Raw genomic sequence first — 23,409 nt, forward strand, 5'->3', positions numbered from 1 at the left:
CCCAAAGAAAATGACACCTGTAGAAGGTTTTTGATCATTTCAATTACGCCACTGATTAAGGTTTCAACGAAAGTGATCTTATAAAACCGGAGGCTTGAAAATTAGAGTGATTATTAGTGATTTGTGAAAATCGAGGTGGGAAAATATCGAAAATTAGATTCTTTTTTCATTTCTTGTAAGTATAGATGTGCAGCTAACATACCCTGCAAGCAAATATTCCTAACACGACATTTTATTCATAATTGTAGTAGTTTGTCCGTACGGACACTTGTAGCTAAAACACAACTGAATGGAGCTTCATATTTATCAACACTGCCGTTTTCTTCCTTTTTGCCAATATTTTTCATATTTTAAAAAATGTTATGGCTTCCTCACGTTTCTTAAAAATAAATATTTTTACTCCTTTTGGGGATCACTGATGGTGCCTGTAACTTAAATTGATTGCGTTTATTATTTTGTTCTCATAATTTTTAGTGCCCAGCTCAGCCAAATGCCAAATGCAGTTGATTACAAGCAGATATCAAAATTTCTTTTACAATTTAGTTGTCTCTTTTTGCACTCTTTCGTGTATAGCTATAGATCCTACAGATTTTCGATCATGCCCTTTGCATCGTATAACCTTCAATACTTTGATTGATATCATTATTTCATATCGATATTCTCATCAGATATGATGTCTATTTATAATGAAAGCACCGTTTTCCCTTTGATAAAGGATCATTTATGTAAAATGCGGTTGATTGCAAGCAGATATTAAATTGGTTTTAGATATTTTATGATTTCGATGTATCTTTTAGCCGGCACTCTTTCGTGTATATAACTATAGATCTGTGAAGTATTTACTACTGTACATATATGATACCGGACCTAATGTAAGAAGTGAGCCATATTACATTGAAACTACGATTCGCAAAGTGCAGTTATTATAGGTGTGGTTAAATGACTGCTTGTATTTTGGGTCCGGGATACATAATAACGTCAGTTTAACATTACATGGCTCTCGGGTTTGCGAACTGAAGATATTTAAAATATTAAATTAGTATATGTTCTCAATCAAAATGAAAGTGCTTCAATAGCCTTGCATACTTCTAACACTAACAACATTTTTGTCATGTTGTATTTTATATGACAGGTTATCAAGTCCAGCCGCAAAATGTCTATAGAAGAGCTGAAAGCAAAAATAACGAAAAACATTCAGTACCTGCAACAATGTACTGATTATACGACATCTGATGGCGCAGAACAAGCTGCTGACGATATTTCAGATATATTGTTAAGCATTTGGAATGTACCTGATAAAGAGAAAGGTCTTGCCAAACATGTTGCTAAACTGAATTTGGGTACGCTTTTCCTAAAGTTGTGGGAAGCACTGTCGGGGTTTATTACAAAGAAACAGGGCCAAGGATATGAGTGTATTTATTCCATCGTTGTAATGTATCTCAACATCACAAATATTTCTCCTGAAGTTTCGAAAGAGCTGGGAGAAGTCAGCTGCATAGGATTGATGCTGCAAGCTCTGGAAACGTACGGGCAGGACTCAGAGCTATGCCCAGGGCCAATCAGAACAATACATGTCATGTTATTGAACGCTATTCACAATTGTATCGAAAACATCAGTGTTTATCGAGAAGCAAACGCAATCTCCATCTTCAAAAGATATCTGATTAGTGAAGACATTGTCATAAAAGTAAATTCCCTTCTCATCCTCGCTTATATAATTGAGGAGGAGGAGAGTAGCCTTCTTCAAACCACTGATGATGGAATCGTTGATTTGTTCTTACTATTGCAAGATGCCATCTTCAACGAAGATAATCGCGAACTAGAAATAACAGGTACACAGTTGTCAGCACTAGACTTACTACGAGGACTGAATAAGCTTGCCGTCAATGATGCCAACAAAATACAAATCTCAAAACTGCCCGCTGCCGCGACCGCAATTCCTGTGTTCACTCAAATGCTAGGTAATGATTTCTCTGAAGACGAGCAGTGTGAAGCTGTGCAAGCGCTGCAGTGGACTTTGCCATTAATAGAAGAAACAAAGATATCCAAGGAACTAGGTCTAATATTGCAGACGTCGTTTAAAGGTAGGTATTGTGAAATGTTTCACTACCTGCTGACAATTGATCAAAAATTGAATTCCCTCCTGAGGTTCGTATCTGTCAATGAGTTGACCAGATCACAAGGATGTCATTAAGGTAGAGGCAATATATAACACAAATGGGTCAATGAGTTACATAAAAATGACCTTGTGTGGTATTTGGTTCCGGAGTGAGTTTTGCCTGAGGCAATTTGTGGTTAAATGTTGATCCCTCACTACAAGAGTTATTACCGTCGATTTGGTTGAAAAAGGAGGTGAGACATGATCAAATCTCTCCAGGTAATAAAACGTAATCAGTATTTAGATCAGATGGAATCAGCATTATTAATTTGATTGAAAGTATTCTTGTGGAAATGCTAATTTATTTAACGTAGCATCTATATTTATTCAATTTCAGCACTAGAAAAATTGGCAATGTCCGACAACCACCATCTGCAACAGATCTGTGCCCAGGCTCTTTGGCAGATCAAACAAATCAAATATCCACTTTCAAGTACGAAAACATATGGTCACACAGGGAAGGCCATGAAGTTGTCACAAAAGAGAAAATGTCAGACGGAAAAGCTTGTACGCTGTTGGACCAGAGAGGGCGGTCGCCTTGTGAGAACGCATGATATGTCGCGCAATGGAACAAAACGTATGCCAAAATACAAAACATGATGCAGTCATGTCTACAGTAGAATTCATCTCGACCTTTGCAGGACTTAAACCCCATTAAAAGCTATTAAACCAAGATAACACTCATTGAAGCAGCTCAACTGATTAAATCAGATCTTCTCTGGTTGTGCACGAGTGTCTGTTTTCAATGTGCGACATCGCAATAATGCTGGTATTATAGCTTCAGTTGGGTAACCGATTATAAAGGAAAAAGGAAACAATGGTATGTGTACCATTGTTCACGAAATGAGACAAAGACCTGCTTTTTGTTAACCAGCATTCTTCAAAATGAGCAACATAATGATTGTTGACTTAACACGGTTTGGAAATAATTTCTCCATATTTTTGGTGTTATCTGTCGTTTACATATCCTTCCTAAAACACAAAAGTGCGACCCTCTCCAAACATCTAAATTAGCTAAAAATTTAGGACATGTTACAAAACTTTATTTTCTAGAACCTATTTAGAATAATTTAAATGTAGCTTTTACCGTTTTTTTGTGGCATCCTTCAGAAGTGAGCGGTCCGATACCAATATTTTCGGTCAAATCTCCATTTAATTAACACGGGGAGTTGGCTAGCTATGCCTTGCCCTCACTCATATTTTACAAAAGTGCGACCATTTCTGAACATCTAACCTAGCTGTAATTTTAGGTCATGTTAGAGAAATATATTTGCTAGAAGTTTTGGAGAATAAATAAAATATTGGCTGGTTATTTTTCATGTTAACTAGGCAAGTGTCCATTCTCCCAACATACATCATTTGTAAAGGTCACGCGTCAATGATGAGAGCACTGTGTATTGTGTATAGGAAAACGGACAGTAACTGCAGTATGAATGGAATGGAACAAAATTCATGGTATGGGATATAAGCAATGCAGGATCATTTATTGAACCAGTGGCACGTGACCCATACTCCTCCAATCAAGTGACAAGGATCTACGCAGGTGTTATAATTATTATAATGTTTATCACCCTTTGATCGTATCAGATGACGAAGGCCAACCCGGTAACCTTAGGCAAGAACCCATACCGGATCGGCTATGTATTTTACACCATCCAGTCCCGCTCTATATGTTGTGTACATATCACAATTAAAATTTATGTACCCGGGATGTCACAATATAGTACTATTAGTACTTTAGCTCCACCACATACTTCTTTGCCACCACAAAAATAAGAAGAAAGCGGTGAGTGTACCAAATTTGAGAATCGTAGAAGTTTAAGGACCGTTCACAAACACTTGTTAGGGGGCCTGATTCCAAAAAAAGGGGGGGCTGAAAAGTTTTGACCCTCCTAAGGGGGCCCTGAAAAAAATGACCACAATTTTTCCTGGGAAAATTGAGTTTATATGCTTTTCTATGGGGTTGACCCATAATTTTCATGTCAAAAAGGGGGCCCTGAAATTTTTAAGGTCTGTAAAGGGGGGCCCGAAATTTTTTTGCGATTAAATATTTTTGTATCAGGCCCCCACTAACAAGTGTTTGTGAACGGTCCCTTAATTTTGCTTTCTATTTACATTTACCGCTACGTATAAATATACATCATTATTTGAAGAAATTATTCCCGGGAGAAATTCAAACCTGAGGCCTGTGGCAAGAGTATGAAGAGGCTACAGTCTTTACCACCATACTACTTCCTTAAATTTGATATTGAGAATATGTCAGAATAGTGACTCTGATAGACCAGCTACATTAACACTCTACCGGCCACAAACACTTTGTGAATGGTAAACAGAAAATAACTTTAAACTAGTGGCAAATGGTGGTCATAGACCACAAACCTAGCTGGGGCATGTTGGTGTTGTGGAGGTATCTGACCCCTGCAAAATGTTCCAAAAATGTTCCTCTGGTCATGAGGTTTGTTGTCACCGAGTTTTGAGTCCTGTACTCCTCACAGATGTCCAGAAAATCTAAGATTTGACCCAGATGACCTTGACCGGACCCCTGCAAGATGTTCAATAATTCCCCCCTGGTCATGAGTTGTCACCGAGTTTGAAGCCCTGTACCTCTTACAGATGTCCAGATAACGCAATTCTAAGATTTGGCCCCAGAATGATATCCTTTGACCTGACCCATGCAAAATGTTCCAACATGTTCCCCTGTTCATGAGGTTGTCACCGAGATTGAGCCCCGTACCCCTTACAGATGTCCAGATATTGAAATTCGAAGATTTGACCCCAGCTGACCTTTGACCTAATCCATGCAAAATATTCCAAAATGTTACTCTTGTCATCAAGTTTATTGTCACTGAGTTTGAGCTCCGTACCCCTTACATATGGCCAGAAAATGCAGCATTTCTAAGATTTGACATGACCCCTGCAAAATGTTTCCCTGGTTGTGAGGTTTGTTGTCACTGAGTTTGAGCCCCATAAATACCCCTCAGGGGGCTATCATTTTCTTCGGAAGGGGGGTCCCAAATATACAGGGGGGTCATAAAGTTTCGGAAAGAACAATATGGGGGCATAATACTTTTGATGACCAAAATGTAGGGAGTCACAAGATGACCACAGATAGTGTGTTTATTTTATTCAAAACTAGCGGGAGCTAGTAGAGTAAACAGGAGCAGTTAGTAAACGGGAGTGGTTAATAAAGATGGTGAACGGTGATGATAAACATAGTGTCTTGGACTAAAATATGAATAGGAATTATTATTATTACCCAGGTATAATTCTGGTTTACCCTGTGCACCCTGTGTTTTAGGGTTAGGGTTTGGTTAGGGGGATGTCATTTTCATCGGCGGGGGGTCATGAATATGTCGGTGACCGGAGTAAAAAAATTTATGACCCCCCTATCGCGGGCAAATTTTTTTTTTGAGACCCCCCTATCTTTGGTCGAAATTTTTTATGACCCCCCCCCCCAACCCACCCACCCCCACCTACACAGACTCAAGACAAATTATTCATTGCCGGAACAAAGGCGTGGAGCGCATCAAAACTTTACAGCGAAGAAAGTGTGGGGTGTGCGTTAAAATTTGATTGTGTGTGTAAAGAAGGCGCGCAAAATATTTGCATTATATAATGAAAGATTGTGTGCACATTTTGATTGTTAAATTAAAAGAATACATGCACAGCGCGCGAAACGTTTGAGTCACCAGCCCTTAATAATTCTATACCCCCTATTTTGGGTGTTGAAAAATTATAACCCCCTATAATTGGTCTAAAAATTCTATGACCCCCACTCCCCAGTATATTTATGACCCCCCCCCCTCCAAAGAAAATGACAGCCCCTTATAATTGAAATTTAAATTAGGGTTAGGATTAGGGTTAGGTTTATAAACGGTAGGATTAGGGTTAGGGTTATAATTGGGGTTGCTTAGAGTTAGGGTTATACTTGTGCGCAGGGTCTACCAGAATTATTCCAATACCCATAAATTAATTAAACTATGATCAGTCTTACCTTGTTAGTATTTCTCATTCAAGATCACCATGATTACAGAAAACAGCAAATGGGTGATAACCATGATAACAATAAAAACACATTTATAAACATTTATCATACCACGATGCACTGACCAATTCATCTAACTGAAACCTTTTAGCAACAACAATCTTCAGAGCAATAACATCCGCCGAAGACGCCGGTTGACCCGATGAAAGCGCTCCGGTGAGTGTACCAAATTTGAGTAGCGTAGAAGTATAATTTTGCTTTCTATTCTATTCTCTTGATTTATGTTGAATTTGGACATGTTGGATGTGCCAAATATGATTTCTATTTTAGCGGTTACGGAGCTATAGTCTTCAGAGTCGACGGTCAACACGGTTGTTTGATGGCATGTAAAACTACGTCAGAAAAGGTGAACCCTGATTACGCTATTTATCTTAAATCGTGTTTTTATCTTTACAACATCGGAAAAAGAGTAACAAATAGCAAGGAATTTTTCAACAAACCTTTTATCATGAAATGTAAGGAATAACTTATACTATTTGACTGATGTAAATAGCGCCCTCAATTTGCACACAAATATACAGTTTATAGAATAAAAAGTACCACAAAAAAGCAAAAAAAGATGAACATGATATGTATATATTACTAAGTGATACCTGTTGGTATTGTCCAGGTCTAGAATTCAACATTATATAATGTTTTGTTAGAAAATGTAATAAATGATCACATCAAACAACCGTGTCAATACGCCACCCATTGCTGAATAAACTGCGGCGGAACCGGGGCGGCACCTTTTCGACAAAAATAATCACTTCTCTATATATTATAGACATTGAGAGAATGTGCAAAATTGATGCACCAAATGGCTTCAATTGGACCTTCATTTTGCAATATTTTCCAATCCCCTGTGTATAGATAACCAAATCCCTTTTTGCTTCTGCTTTGGACACCCAACACTATATATAATAGAGTGAAAACTTGTCCAGGAATGGCTTCACTTCACGGTTGTTTGATGTATATAGAATTGGTTTCATTATTAACTAAATACAAACTATAGATGGCGCTTCAGTAAATAGATGCATTTTGTAGGATTGTAGATTAAATAATTAAACATTTTGCTAGGCAAATCCAATAAAAAGAAACACACTTCTTTAGCTTTCGCTATCTGGGCTGATGGCTTGATCACAAGTGTCTTGGTCCACTGCTTTTCCCGCGAAACGGCTTGTTGACATTTCCCGGAAGTGATGTTGTTTTTGTTTTGAGCAGTGGATCGTATACGTGATCGAGAGAGACGATACCTTCGTCGCGGTTGATTGCTTTTGGCCCCTTTTTGCGGATTTGGATGGCTTCCCTTATTCTTCTGGTGAATGCGTTTGAGTCCCTGTCAAGTACATATTTATTTATTTGCAAGGGGTACGTGCAGTGATTCATACTGCCATTAAAATAGCTGGAATAGGTGAAACAAGCAACAAGGAAATTTTATAAACATGTTTTATCAAACAATAAAAGGAATTATTTGTATTAAGCTTGGAAGAGTAATTTCCAGAAACTAAATAGCGCCACCAATTTTGTAATTAATAGATACATTTTATATCCAAAAAAGCTTTTAAAAATGCTGTAAAAGTAAATTATTTTGTAAAAGAGGGAAAATTAAGGTTGAAATTGACTCAAAAGCATCTGTATACATTAGCATGATATCGGTTTTAGCTGTTTTAGCCTAAAATTTGGTTGTACGTGATGTTTTGTTTGAAAAACTAATAAATGCTCCCATCAAACAACCGTGACTTTGAGCTTTCATTTAACCCATTTTAGGATTTTCAAACTAAAATATAACAGTGCAATGGTACACCGATTAATGACTGCAATTAGGTCATCATTTCGCAAAAGTTTCTAACTTCGAAAGGGGGTCTCATCACCCCTCAGACACCCCTACGTCGTGCAGCCTTGCAGGCACGAGGTCACGGCGCTGTTGCGCCGATCTATCAATGACTAATAATATAATGATGAATAATGGTCATTGTGCCCCCCCCAAGCCCCCACCCTACCCCATAAAACCACAGGGGTCTGTCTTTGACCTAGTTACCATTTTAATATTTTTAAATATGCTGGTCAATAATGGAGAACACGCAGAAAAAGTATTATACAAACGTAAGGCATGTTTTATTACATTTTAATACACTAGTTATTTGCCAAACCATGTTTTTATGTTTAGTAATACGTCACTGTATTGGGTACTGTATTTTTGACGGCATGCAGCAACTTTTTCTGGTAAATGAAATGCATTGCTTATCGAAGCTTCGTAACGATTAGCACCTAGACATCCATTAGCCTAAGTCTCCCGCCTCCGCTCTCAAAACTATCAAAATGGCGTAACAAAATGTCCATGCGTATTGGTAAAATGAGTAGTGAATTAATACTAATTGTGCATGCACAGATTCAATGTACATGCACACGGTCGAGTTCAAGCATGCATGCAACGCTTAATGTTTTGTCGATAGCGATGCTGCATATCGTTTTCATGTTAATGATTTGTACAGCGCTTCGAGATTCTTGTTAGCGCATAATAAATACGGTGCGTATTATTGTATTATTTATTATATATATTTGCTATGTCATGTAATACTCCATACTGTCTGTATCAGAAAGATGATTGACCATGCTGTATCCATGAGTCGTTGATTGTTCAATCAATCTATATTTAAACACAGCAAGCAAAATACATACTAGCAGTCAAAACGATTATAGATGGTCAGATATATCGGGAACTGAAATATATAGCAAAAACTTATTTAATGTATATAAAGCGCAGCTTTCTCCTGCGCATTTTGATACCTCTTTTGTTGCTCTACGATATCATTTGGTCGAGTTATGGGCGCTTGAATAGGAGCTAAGTGCAACTTTCAAAATCCGACTTGAAGCCACTCAAGCGCCCATAACTCGACCAAATGATATCGTAGAGCAACAAAGGATGTATCAAAATGCGCAGGAGAAAGCTGCGCTTTATATACATGAAATAAGTTTTTGCTATATATTTCAGTTCCCGATATATCTGACCATCTATAATCGTTTCGATACTTTCTGGGTTGAGTTAGTACAACATACAGAATGTTTGTGCAGTGTTCTGATTCCATCGAAGTGAATTTCCAGGTTACCCACAATTGCCAAGGACGTGTGAAATTTCGATAGCGTAGTAACCACAAATCGATTGTTTTTTCACGATTTCTTCGGAAATGTTTGGAATGTCAAATTTCTATTATATGATACCAACCATGGAGATTACCAACATCTCATTAACAATTAGGTAAATCTCGGAGATGAAGCTGTCGACCGAGTCACGGACTTGCAATGTTGTTGTTTTTCCAGAATAATACTGAGCATTGAGAACATCGTGGTAGTGCGTGCAGCAGTTCATACGAATTATCCCCATCGACCGCGATCGCTGAAAATGGAAGGTTTTCAGGACAACATGCTGACTACCGTTAACAAGGTATATTGGATGCTTTTATTTACATGAATTTCCACCACAACCGGCTATGTCCCTGATTTGGGCATGTTGGGTGAAATAGGGGTGGTTACCTTAATTATGCATGAACTTTGGTAATTTTCATGCAAAAAAGGACAATACGCGCGGGGTCGTTCAATAAGTTCCTACCTCTGCTCTTATAACTAAATTGGTTCTGTAGATGGTAGCTTCTTCAAACTTGGCATTATACATTGACATGTCACCTATAACTAAAGGTAAATCGTATATTGATACCTTTTCAAGATTTTTGTAGGGGACCGCGGAACCAAAATAAGATTTGATAAAACAGAAACGGTAAAAAAAAGTGTAGAATAATTATGTATTTATCCGTCCTAGGAGATTAGCTCGATATGATTATGCTAACAGATTGTAACTGAAACAACACCAAATGTGTAAACAACACCAAATGTGCAAAGCAAGATGACCAATAATAAAAATGTATCTTAACTTTAAAAAATTCATCTGTATCAATTGAATTTTAAGTTCTGTCTCATACACCCAACCACTTTTTGTCACTTGATGTTCAATTACCAAATGCCATTTCCATAACATGTTTTTACGTTTTCAGTAAGCCATTTTTTCTAATACAGACAATTTCTGCATATAGGGCATTTTAAAGAAAAACATTCAATTTTATTACAGTTCTTATCTGGTCTAATCTTTTCTTTGCTAACAAGCAGCAGTTTTTGTTAGATTGAAGCAGCTTTTTTGTCATTTAACATAGTTTTCAATATTTTTCTTTATTGTCAGCTTCAATTTCAGCCATCTAAAGTGACAAAACTGTATGTTATGGTCACTTTAATTTGGTCTACTTATGTCTTCTTTGTCGATATATGGACATGTTTTATCAATTTTCGCAACACAACAAATGGAAAAAGATATTAAACCAGAAGTTTCTCTCAAGCTAGATAATGTATATATTAATCTTTTCCTAGGTGGAGGATAGTCTGCTTGGTGTGAAGGAACTAGCGGTGCTCGCACCAGAGACCAAGACGAGCGATGACGAACAGAGTGCCGCCTCCGTGACCCATGTACCGTACATTGCCTGGGAAACCCATGTAAACTTAGGCGTCCCTTTCACAAGTACAAAGAAACAGCAGGTTTGTTTAATTTACTATAGTATTAAAGCGACTGACTTTGAAATTTATGTTGCAAAAAAGTTGCAACATGTAATATTAACAAGTACAATTTTAAATTTATCTACTCTGAAGCAATAATTTGCCATTTACTCACAGCGGCACCCTCGGTTTTTCTCGAATTTCTACTTTTTGCATGATTGTAATACCCAGTAGTAGTAACCCTGCGAAAGACTAAGTCTAAAATGTTTTATAATAAACGCACTGTTTTTAACATGTTGGTTTTTGCTTTGAGCACGTTTAAAACTCCACTCCTCGTATCGTACATAGCCGAAGCGTTCAAGAGCTGGTCTACTGCTAGCAAGTCTCTTAATTGATTAACATGAAAGTATCATTCACATAACGAAGCCAAATGCTTTGGGAAGTTTGTCTTACAAATCTTACATAGAACTTTCATACATTGTGACTTGTTTTACAATACATAGGTACAGAATCCTGAACAAGAGGTTGAGATGTTTTACAACTCTCTTCAATACACCCTCTACGAGACAGGATTTCCAGAGACAGTCGACCGGACGTCTACGCCAAGAGGGAACATTAACAAAGAGCAAGTCGTCGTAGCAGTACTCTCGACACCCTATGAATGCATTGGAATGTTACTGGAATGTAAGTTGACTTCACTATAGTCCGGTTGCCAATCGTAATTTATGCCAAGAAGTTTGTTTTGGTGTAAATAGTTTTGTTTGCGATGAATTTAGATTTTCAAGTCCACCGCTTTCAAAAATATGTTTACTGGACCTCTCTCAGCATTGCGCATTTTGAGATATGGAGTGTCATACAGTGGGTCAAATTCAAAACTGCTCAAATGTTGTTGACAAGTTCACCAAATTATAAAAACGAGGAAAACAGCAGTTTTGGCAAAGTTGATGCCCCATTCAGATACATGAAGCTAATTTCTGTACTTACGTAGAGAAATTATATATTCATGTAAAATGTTTTCAGCTTAACCACTAGCAGGCTATGTTAGCACATCTATAACAATAATGCTAATTAATCTGAATTTTGATGATTTGTACGATCCTCCAGATGAGCAAATCACTGAGGTCTTAAAATGGGACTACCTAAAACTCTATTTTACAGGTGGACAGCAGGTGTCTGACAGCATCCACCTAATATTCTCACAATCCTGTGTGTCCAAGGAACCCTCCAAGGACCACCCAGGCATTTATAGCATGTACGTACACAAGGCCATCACGTTCCACAGGGGCGGGTTCACGTACATTGACGAGTTCTCGCCACCCAGACGTGTGACCTACCTGGTGAACTTTTTCACGAGTGCCATCACCCATGGCCTCTTGGATTGGGGCTCAGAGATGGAGGTAAGAAGGGTGTTTGTAAATAGTGAAAGGGATATACGTCACAATGAATGGATAGGTCAAAATGGGTCAACATTAGTGATCCAAACTTACTCAAAAGGCCTAACAAATGTAGGCCTATCCAAAAACGGTCGTCAAAATTCAATATAACTTGCAATACATATGATTTATGGCAAGAGCCATATTTTTGCATTTTTTGCTATTTAACTAAAGAGCTACAGTTTTCATTCTTATCAATATTAATACATTAATCTTGTAGTAAATGAGTCAAGGAAGCCAATAACTGCATTCACAATTAATCAAAATTCTCAAATAATTCGAAAATTGCACCAACATTAAATATATTCAATTCTAAATATACGGAACATGTCGTTTTGAACTATAGGCCTACGTTCACAAATATACATATTTAGCCCCATGTGTCATCTATAGTATGGGCCTCAAATATTCAAAGTAAGGGTCATTTCATTGACTGTTGACATTGATAGCCCTATAACTACCAAGGCTCCATGGCCCCATGTGTGGCATATTAAGAGCCATACCCTCTATATTTGACATGTGGCCCTAGATGTCCAAGGTCAAGACCCCAGATGCTCAAAATAAAGCAAATGGCCTTTAATTTTGTATTTTCCCCAAGGCAATTTTATCTTGTGCTTCTCTGTTTTTATCCAATTGATAAAAGGTGGTCTGTTCTTTTGTTATTTTCATTTTGCTATTAAAACCGATTAATATACGTACACGACGCTATATACCCAGCAAACACAAAACGTTTTCGACATCATTCGCAAAAGGTTATAAAAGGTTGTCAGAAAACGTTTAAATGTCGAGTTTAAAGGGTATATTAAGAGTATAAAACGTTTTCATAACCTTAAAAAACATTTTTTGATAATCTATTGCTCAGCAAACAAAAATGTTTTACAAAAAACGTTTCAATGTCGGGTTATATAAAGGGTATAAAAATGTTTTTATAACATTCCAAAAACATTCTTGAAAACTTGATACAAAACGTTCTAAACAGAATGTTATTTTGGGGTTGAAAAAATATTTTGCGAAAAATGTTTGCCCAAAATATTTTCAAAAACGTTTTAAAATAGTTTTCATGACCTTTATATAACCCGACATTTAAATGTTATTAAAAGGTTTTGAAAAAACATTTAAAGAACATTTCTGTGTTTGCTGGGTTCAAATATTTTAACATAATGTTATTTAATTATTGACACAATATTTGGCAAAAATGTTTGCAAAAATAGCTTACAATAGCATTGTTTGAAAACATTTAAAAATATTGTTGTAGTGTGTTTTCATACAAAACGTTTTAAAACGTTATCATGACCTTTATATAACCCGACATTTTAATGTTATTAAAACGTTTTTACCTAAACCAAAAGCCAAAATATAACTGAAAAAGTTTTTAAAACGTTTTTGTGTTTGCCGGGTAAAAGCCCCCCCACGGTAGTTGTAATTCATATAATTCATATAATTCATATACTTAATATACCAAGATTAACCAAATTGGTGAGATTTCTCCAAGTCTCCCTGACTTCTAGGGTATATTTACAAAAATGTACATCCCTGTTTCTTGCAGAGGAACTTGGACTGTCCGTTGAGCAGCTCGCTACCACTGTGTGATATGATACACGACAAACTCTGGAATCGCTACCTCATGTCCAAAGTTGGGATTGCCGTACCGGAGACACTGGCTTTTAAGATCGAAGACAAGCGCAAGGTACATCATAGCATTAAAACTGGCATTAAATTACATGTATAGTTTTGTGATTGTTTGTTGGGTCCTGATGGGACCAGGCTCAAACGAAATGCTCATGTATATGTATGCTTGCCAAATAAACCTTTTCATGAGTTAAAATATTCGATTATCCGAATGTGTATCCTTCGCAAAAGAAAATGTGCCTTAAGTCGAATTGGCATTCAGTGTTGGAACCTGTAAATAGGCCGATATGGTTCATTATTAGTCGCAAATAACACAATTAAACAACATTATTAGCGTAGTACTCACGCTGGTCAAATAATTCACCGTTTGCTATGCATGTACCTCTCTCAGGTGCCCAACTCCGATGCCATTCGAGTGTGTGTGCTGGGCAAGTGTGTGAAAGCCGAGAACACCGACCTGGTGAACGCTGACAACTCGTGCGTGTATATCTGGAAAAAGATCGAATATGGCAGTGTATGTAAACATGCCATTTCCGTGGAGCAGGAGATCGCTACGTTCCTTGGCAAACCTAGCATCAATGGCAAGAAGGTGAGTTTCTAGGGTGTTTTCGGGGCCAAAATTTTTCTCAATACCAAATGTATTGTTGCCCATCGTTATGAATGCCTGAGAGGGGTTTTTCATCTCACATGACTAAAATATTAAGCCATCAGCATATTTTCAATATGATGCCTTGCTGTATGGGGAACCAGTGGAGCGAAACGAGTTCATGAGTGATCGAGTCAAATTTTCTACGCTTGGCAATTATCCTGGCTGAAGTGCGTTGAACATTTTGAAGTCTGGAGATGAGAGGTTTGCTAATGCCCGTCAAAATGCTGTTGCAATAATCTCGTTATTGGTTACTATCGCGTATAGGGCGGTGCCTTTCCTAGATAACTAACCAATCACGGGATGTGTGAGTTTGATTGACAGGGTCGTCAGGTGCGATCTAGTTTCTGGATTTCTGGATTTTATTATAACTCTTGCTATTTTGTTGCCAGATTGTTGTGAAGCCGTCGGGCTCCGAGTTTCACGCCAGTATCGGTGTGACCATTCATCAGGCTGGCGACCTCGAATCCATCTCCAACGCTGTCGAAGATCTACTTGAGAAAATGGACGGTGGGGATACCGTCCTCGTCGAGACGTTCGTGGAACCCATTTCTCCACTGCATATCGTCAATGGGAGCCAAGCGGTGGAGTTGTGGAAGGCTACTGAGAAACTCAGTTTTCGTGCCCGCTCGACCGTCTGCAGAGATTTTGACGGCAAGCCTATCACAACTTCGGTAATTACACATCATCAAATTGAACAAATATATATCTGCACTAACACAATCTTTAAACTGCATAGCATTTTGGGTCACAATAACTTTTAAATAAAATAAGTTTATCAAAAAAAAACCAAGAAAAATAAAACATGCATCACAGATAATTACGATTAAAATGTAATAGCATATGTTTGATTAATGTGTTAATCCTGTTTATAAAAGATACAAATGATATATGCAAAATACATTTCCGTATCGGAGAAAAACAGATGTGAAGGATTTGAACTTGATATATCAAAAACGTTGTTTCAAATAAAATTAAAATCATCATTACCATTTTTAAACATACTTATTTATGTCCTTTACAGATAAACTGTGGGCTATCGTCCAAGGACTCTTCAATCAGCAGAAACAACACTGTCCCACAGGGCCTGGACTCCACACTACTGGCCTATGGCTTGACCGACCCCGCCATGAGGCGTGCCGTGGATCGTGACATCCGCAAGAAAGGCGAGGACCTGATGAGAATCTTCAGTGAGGAGGAACATAAACTGGATGAAGAACAGAGAGGTGGTCTCGGTGGTTACACCGATATTATTGGTACGGATACGAATGTTGGCGGTAGATTAATTTGGGCTATATTGGCACCGTTAGCATCAAAATTAATCTATTATTAATTATTACTATTCAATTGAGCATGTTGAGTAAGCACACTAAGAAGTATGTTACAACCAGAGACAATGGATTTACTTAATAAAAGGAGAATGCCAAAAACAAAATTTTAAACAAAACAAAAATTGAAGCTAATCCAGTTAAAGGATCTGCAACTCCGATTCCCATTTCTTATTCTTTATACGCGTCATGAAAAGGATGTGAAGAGATTACTCTTCAACAACAACAATTGCTCAAGCATTCCCATTTCTTATTCTTTATACGCGTCATGAAAAGGATGTGAAGAGATTACTCTTCAACAACAACAATTGCTCAAGCATTGCTGCTTTCTCCTCTGGTGTATGAGCTGAATGTACTCAATTGACCCATTTTTCAGATGTTATCAAATTTTGTCTAAATCTGTGAGTAGTCGAGTATGTTATAGAGCGCACATTAAGGGATGGGCTACTTTTGCAAAAAATTTGACCAGACATTTGACGGATCTGCCATGCGTTTTTGGCTAGCAGGTACAAAATTGTGAATGAGGAAAGTGTAAAGATTAATATTTTAGCTTGATCTCTTTTGTAAGCTCATTAAATTCACAAATAGGCTTGTATTATGTTGCATTTTGGTTCACGCTCCTTATTTTTAAAACTAAAGGATAGAAATGAAATTTAACAAATGTGATTAAGTAAAGTTGTTAATTTACATTCATTATTTCAGGCGTTGATTTCCTCCTTACCAACGAGGATGGTAATATCATTCCCGTGGCCATTGAATTGAACAGCCACGACTGCCGGGTCAACTGCCAGGTGTTCGATTTCATGTATCACCTGACCCAACAATGTACAACGATCGATACACAACTCAGCTACCAGGTGCGTCGATCTGATAAAGAGTACGACAGTGATACACCGCAAAAACAAGACTCGATCCTCGGCCGCAGTGTCCGACCATGGGTTCGATCCATGGTCCAGAGATCCCAGGACCAAGTTCTTGACGGGAAACATATCCTGATTATTGGCGCGGGTGGATACAGCAAGGGGTTCATCTGGACTGATGCAGCCGCTATGGGTGTCAAGGTAATTCTGGTCGAGTCGGACCCAAATGACTGCGTAAAGGACCAGGTCAGTGTTGTGTTTCTTTATTATTGATGGTGTGTTTCTCTCTACTAATATGAGATCAGCGTGGCCCTGCACTTAAGGTCTTTGACTCTGATGAAAGAGATCCCCAGTTCAGTTCCCGGTGGTAGCAAAAATATCAAAATTACTGTATTGTGGGGCAGATGCAGTGTATAACAAAGATCTCGCAACCAATTCCGATCAGGGTAACGCCTGGCTGTCTGTACATCCTACCCAAAAAGAACCCCAATGGAAATAAGCTTCATACAGCTTTTGTGGGTTATCCTGAGCAAGAAGAGGAAACTGTATATAATTAATAAGAAAGAAAGAACAGTTTACCAACCCAAAGTGTTACAATTAAACAAGACAACAAAATCGTTGTCTTGTTTAAATGTAACACCTTGGGTTGGTGAACTGTTCTTTCTTTCTTATCCCTACGGAAGTAACTAAGGGCCATGTGGGTTCGCTTTGTAACGCAAGAAGTCAGGATCTTGTGATCACAAATCCCGACTTCTTGTGTTCCTGACTTAGCCAGCTTGAAATAAAGAGATAGTAAAGATATAAAAATAAATAGTTAAGACAACTCAGGATCTCAAGAACTCATGAAATCTGTTCAATTTTCACGGCGTTAGTATTTTAATTGTAAGCCCATCCACTTTAGTTATCTCGAGATCCTATTTTCATGACTTAAAGTCAGGAACTCGTGAACACAAGCCGCGCTTGAGTTCTTGAGTATATGCTTCATGATTTTAAAGTCAGGAACTCGTGAACACAAGCCGCGCTTGAGATCCTGACTTCACGACTTTAAAGTCAGGAACTCGCGAACTCAAGCCGCGCTTGAGTTTTTGAGTTCCTGACTTCATGACTTTAAAGTCAGGAACTCGTGAACACAAGCCGCGCTTGAGTTCTTGAGTATATGCTTCATGACTTTAAAGTCAGGAACTCGTAAACACAAGCCGCGCTTGAGATCCTGACTTCACGACTTTAAAGTCAGGAACTCGCGAACTCAAGCCGCGCTTGAGTTCTTGAGTTCCTGACTTCATGACTTTAAAGTCAGGAACTCGTGAACACAAGCCACGCTTGAGATCCTGAATTCACGACTTTAAAGTCAGGAACTCGTGAACACAAGCCGCGCTTGAGTTCCTGACTTCACGACTTTAAAGTCAGGAACTCGTGAACACAAGCCGCGCTTGAGGTATTGACTTCCTGACTTTAGCATGTGTGTTACAAGCGCCATCATTTATGCATTCAGGCTCTCTCAGCTGGTAGGCGACACCGAACTAAACTTGTCATATACTCGGATACCACTTAAAACAATATTTACATCTATTTTTTCATTTCAGCTTAATCATTGTTAATTTAGCAGTTGTGTTTGTAATTACGATTAGAAACGTTGTAATAAAACATGATTTTAAATATTTATAAATTAATTTTCTCTGAGGACTGGTGGTGTGTCGGGGTCTAGTAATCAGGTGATGATGATGATGATGATGATGATGATGATGATGATGACAGATGATGATGATGATAATTAATACAAAACGATATTTATGCCTGGCTCACACTACATGTAGTAATATTATTCTATTTTTAACATGGACACATTTGACCTCTATGCATTGTAAAAGTCGAGTTGGCCTTGAAGAAAATATGTTACATGCTGTTCGGGTTGACCTTACAATGTTTGTGCACTCATAAATTGACCTCTGAACGCATTGGATATAAACACATCATACTCCACAACGTCAGGTTAACTTTCTTGTTGAATGGAGGCCTCGAGGTCACTGAACTGTGTCTTTGGAAATTATGTCTTTTTTGGCTCGGAGCAAATGATAGTATAATGTGTATGCAAAATCACAGGTGAGCAGGGTAGACGACACGTGCTCTTTTAGTAGGGTCCAGAATGGAAGTCCCGTTCTCGGGTTGAGTACAAGAAGTTTTGAAGGTGTTTTTTTTTATAGATATGAGGACGCTGAATAAAATGAGAGGGGTCTGACCCATCGAAAAGTGTGGGGAACTCTCGCTAGAGGGCGTTTTTTCAAAATGGCCGCCAAAATCCCTTAAAATCACCATAACTTGGTCAGAGAAGCACCCAGCAGCACGATTCTGATGTCTATACCCATGTTTTCAGGGTCAAGGAATCCAATAGAGTCATTTACAACAGCCTAGGACCTATCATTCCAAGATGGCTGCCAAAATGTCAAAATGGCCGCCAGTGAAAATTAATTTGGCTTTATCTCGGGTACAGAAAGTCCAAGAAGTATGATTCTGGTGTCTATACCCATGTTTACAGTGTCTAGAAATCCATTGGAATAATCTAGAACAGCACAGGACCTTCAAATCCCAAGATGGCCGCCAAAATTTCAAAATAACCACCACTAAAGTGCAGAATTTTGCCTATATCTTATCTTATCTGTGGTTTAGACGGCCTTATCCAGGGTTTACGTTCCTTACCTGGGGCTAAGATACCTTAACCTTAGCATAACGCAGTCTAAACCCCAGATCGGGGCCCCAGATTAAGGGACGAAGACCCCAGATAAAGCAGTCCAAACCCCAAATAAGGCGCCTTAACTCTAAATAAGGAACATAAACGTTAACTGGGGATAACACAGTCTAAATCCCAGATAAGACATCTGAATCCCAGATTAGGCGCATTAACCCCAGATAAGGGACGTAAGCTCAAGATAAGGCAGTTTAAACCCCAAATAAGGCACCTTAAACCCTAGAAAAGGAACGTAAACCCCAGATACGGCATCTAAACCCTAGATAAAGCATCTAAACCCCAGATAAGGTTGCTTAACCCCAGATAAGGCAGTCTAAACCACAGATAATAAAGGCACCTAAACCCCACCTAAACAATCTAAACCCCAGATAAGGCATCTGAACTCCAGATAAGGCCCCTTAACCCCCAGATTGCGTCCCTTACCTAGGGATAAGGCACCTTACCCAGGGTTTAAATGCCTTATCTGGGGTTTACGCTCCTTATCTGAGGGAAGGCGCCTTATCTGCTGGTTGGACTGCCTTTTCTGGGCTTACGTCCCTTGCTGGGGTTAAGGCGCCTTGTGTGGGGTTAAGATGCCTTGTCTGGGGTTTAGACTGTGTTATCCTTGGCTTATGTCCCTTATCTGAGGTTAAGGCACCTTATCTGGGGTTTACGTTCCTTATCTGCAGTTAAGGTGCCCTATCTGGGGTTAAGATTGTGTTATCATATGTTTACATCCCTTATCTGGGGTTACGGCGCCTTGGGTTTAGACTACGTTATCTCCAGTTAACGTCCCTTATCTGGGGTTAAGGCACCTTATCTGGGGGTTAGACTGCATTATCCTAGATTCACGTCCCTTATCTGGGGTTAGGGCGCCTTATCTGGGGTTTAGACTGCATTATCCTAGATTCACGTCCCTGGCCTTATCTGGGGTTAGGGCGCCTTACCTGGGGTTTAGACTGCATTATCCTAGATTCACATCACTTATCTGGGGTTAGGGTGCCTTATCTTGGTTTAGATGCCTTATTTGGGATTTAGACTGCATTATCTGGGGTCTGTGTTCGTTATTTAGGGTTTAAGGTGTCTTATTTGGAGTTTAAACTGCCTTATCTGGAGCTTACGTTCCTTATCTGGGGTTACGGCGCCTTATCTGGGGTTTAGATGCCTTATCTGGGGTTTAGACTCTGTTATCCCCAGTTAACGTCCCTTATCAGGAGTTAAGGCAGCTTATTTTGGGTTTAGACTGCATTATCCTATACATCCCTTATCTGGGGTTAAGGCGCCTTATCTGGGTTTAGAGGCCTAAAGAATGGATCTGGGATTTAGACTGCCTTATCTAGGGTTTACATCCCTTATTTGGGGTTAAGGCGCCTTATGGGGTTTAAATGCCATATCTGGGGTTTAGACTGTGTTATCCTAGGTTTACGTTTCTCATCTGAAATTAAGGCACCTTATCTGGGATTTAGATGCCATATCTGGTGTTTACGTTCCTTATCTGGGGTTAAGGCGCCTTATCTGCGGTTTACGTCTCTTATCTGGGTTTACGTCTCTTATCTGGGTTTACGTCTCTTATTTGGGTTTACGTCTCTTATCTGGGGTTAAGGCGCCTTATCTGGGGCTTAGATGCCTTATCTGGGGTTTACGACCCTTATCTGGGGTTTACGACCCTTATCAGTAATTACAATAGACCAAGGCCCTCCGGGGTTTGCACGTCGTGTCGTGACCTTTGACACGACATTTAACTTCGTATTGTGTTTTACATGTTGACTTTATCTCATTATATTATGCTGTTATTATGTATCATTGTGCCCATGTGGCGGTTGTGTAGGGTATACCAAGATAGGCATTCAATATTACAATAAAATGTTATTAACACCGAATTCTTTCATTTCGTGTAATTAAATCCACTTTTTTTAAAAACTTCAAAGAAATTCACTTTGTGTTGGAAATATGATTTTGAATTTCCAAATCATTATCTAAAACAAATTTGTTTTTGGACTGTAAATAGTTCACTTTATTTTTATTTGATCTGGTAGTTGATATTTTTTGGTGGCAAACTAGGCTCGAAGTTTAAAAACGTGATTTAAGAAATGTATTCCTTTGACAATGGTAGTGATGATGATGATTATGGTGATGATGGTGATGATAATGATGATGATGATGGTGATAATGTTAATGATGACGACGAATCACTGTCAATTTTTTTTATTTATTTTAAAATGTCATTACCATCGGAAAGGAAATTGTAAACAAAACGCAAAGTACGGAAACTAGTCTTGGGACACTTGAGGACCACGCACCATATTCGACCCCTCCTCCCCGTAACAATGTTGATTTGGGTCTTATAAATAGCCTCCGTGTTCGGACTCTGCAATTTTGAATCCTAATTTGTTTGGTCACGGGAGCCTAATAGAACCCAACATTGATTGGTGGGGAAGGGGAGGGGTGGGGTGTTAGGAAAATGTTTAGGTTTGAGCACTTCATTTGCATTCTTTATAAACAAGTAGTAACCTTCAAATTAAATGACGTTTAGTCAAGTGTTTGCTTAAACATTGATATGGAGGGGGAAGGAATGTGAAACATTAATGTTACATTATTGTTTTGCCTGTCTTGCCCGCGTGTTATGTACAACCAGACGCACGTTTTTCTCGCTTCATAATATTTTGCAATTGTAGCCTGTTTTAACACACAGATGCATAGCGAAGCATATATAACTGTCTCTCTCGAGGACAACATTAGAACTTTTACAATGAAACAATTCCCAGTTCATTTCATTAAGATCCACAACATTCTCATCTATCAGGGAAGTTCTTATACCCCAATACATGTGTACATTCATTGAATGACCTTTGAAGATTTGGGTACAAAACTCATACTCTGCAACTTGAGGTCAAATTTTGCACTATGATTATGTAATTGAGGTTATTGGACTGTGCCATTGGACGAGGCTCTTGTGGTCCATAGTGTTTGCTTTGAAAGGATACCTTATGTAACCAAATTAAATCGGCATACTCCCCTCAAACATGTTGAAGGACGAGCAAGGTCTGCTGACCTTTTATAACGAGAGGCTAATTATGTGCTACGCATGTTTGTGCGTAAGCACACTTGTTTGTCATATACGTGTACTGTGTTCGCACACGTATCGCATTTTGAATAGTATGCGTATAATGCGCAATGCGTTTTGGGCGTTTAAACATTACTAGTAAAATGTACTGGAGATGTTTGTGCGTATGTGTACGATTTGGAAATTCAAAATCATAATTGCCAAACAAAGTGAATTTCTTTGAAGTTTAAAAAAAAACTGGATAAAATTACATCCGAAATGAAAGAATTCAATGTTTATTGTTCTTTACTCTTTAGTGTGCTGGTCTATCAGTAATGTATGTTTACTTAAAACTAGAGTTAAGGTACCTTACGTGGAGTTTAGAGGCCTTATCTGTGGTTTATGTTCCTTATTAAGGGTTAAGGCGCCTTATTTGGGGTTTGGATTGCTTTATCTGTGGTCTACATCCCTTAATCTTGGGTTACAGCGCCTTATCTGGGGTTTAGATACCTTATCTGGGGTTTATACTGCGTTATGCTAAGGTTAAGGCATCTTAGCCCCAGGTAAGGATTGCATAAGGGCGTCTAAACCACAGATATGATAAGATATAAGCAAAATTCTGCATTTTAGTGGTGGTTATTTTTTACTTTTGGCGGCCATCTTGGGATTTAAAGGTCCTGTGCTGTTCTAGATTATTCCAATGGATTTCTAGACCCTGTAAACATGGGTATAGACAAACCAGAATTGTACTTCTAGGACTTTTAACACCCGAGATATAGCCAAATTAATATTCACTGGCGGCCATTTTCAAATTTTGGCAGCCATCTTGGAATGATAGGTCCTATGCTGTTGTAAATGACTCTATTGGATTCCTGGACCCTGAAAACATGGGTATAGACATCAGAATCGTGCTGCTGGATGCTTCTCTGACCAAGTTATGGTGATTTTAAGTGATTTTGGTGGCCATTTTGAAAAACACCCTCTAGTGAGATTTCCCCACACTTTTCGATGGATCAGACCCCTCTCA

General features: G+C 38.6%; 1 protein-coding gene across 1 annotated transcript in view; it reads left to right on the forward strand.

Moving 5' to 3' along the window:
* Positions 1-1,153: 1,153 nt before the first annotated feature.
* The window catches only part of LOC140161829 (carnosine synthase 1-like), a 46,732-nt gene continuing 24,476 nt past the window's right edge, over positions 1,154-23,409 (forward strand). The window contains exons 1-10 of the mRNA XM_072185125.1: positions 1,154-2,084; positions 2,496-2,698; positions 10,599-10,763; positions 11,225-11,405; positions 11,880-12,118; positions 13,701-13,841; positions 14,175-14,372; positions 14,822-15,103; positions 15,454-15,685; positions 16,460-16,863. Of these exons, the coding sequence (XP_072041226.1) occupies positions 1,154-2,084; positions 2,496-2,698; positions 10,599-10,763; positions 11,225-11,405; positions 11,880-12,118; positions 13,701-13,841; positions 14,175-14,372; positions 14,822-15,103; positions 15,454-15,685; positions 16,460-16,863 (2,976 nt within the window). The remainder of the gene's footprint in view (positions 2,085-2,495; positions 2,699-10,598; positions 10,764-11,224; positions 11,406-11,879; positions 12,119-13,700; positions 13,842-14,174; positions 14,373-14,821; positions 15,104-15,453; positions 15,686-16,459; positions 16,864-23,409) is intronic.

The sequence above is a fragment of the Amphiura filiformis genome, chromosome 10 (genome assembly GCF_039555335.1).
Source record: "Amphiura filiformis chromosome 10, Afil_fr2py, whole genome shotgun sequence".
In the NCBI taxonomy this organism is placed as follows: Eukaryota; Metazoa; Echinodermata; class Ophiuroidea; order Amphilepidida; family Amphiuridae; genus Amphiura; species Amphiura filiformis.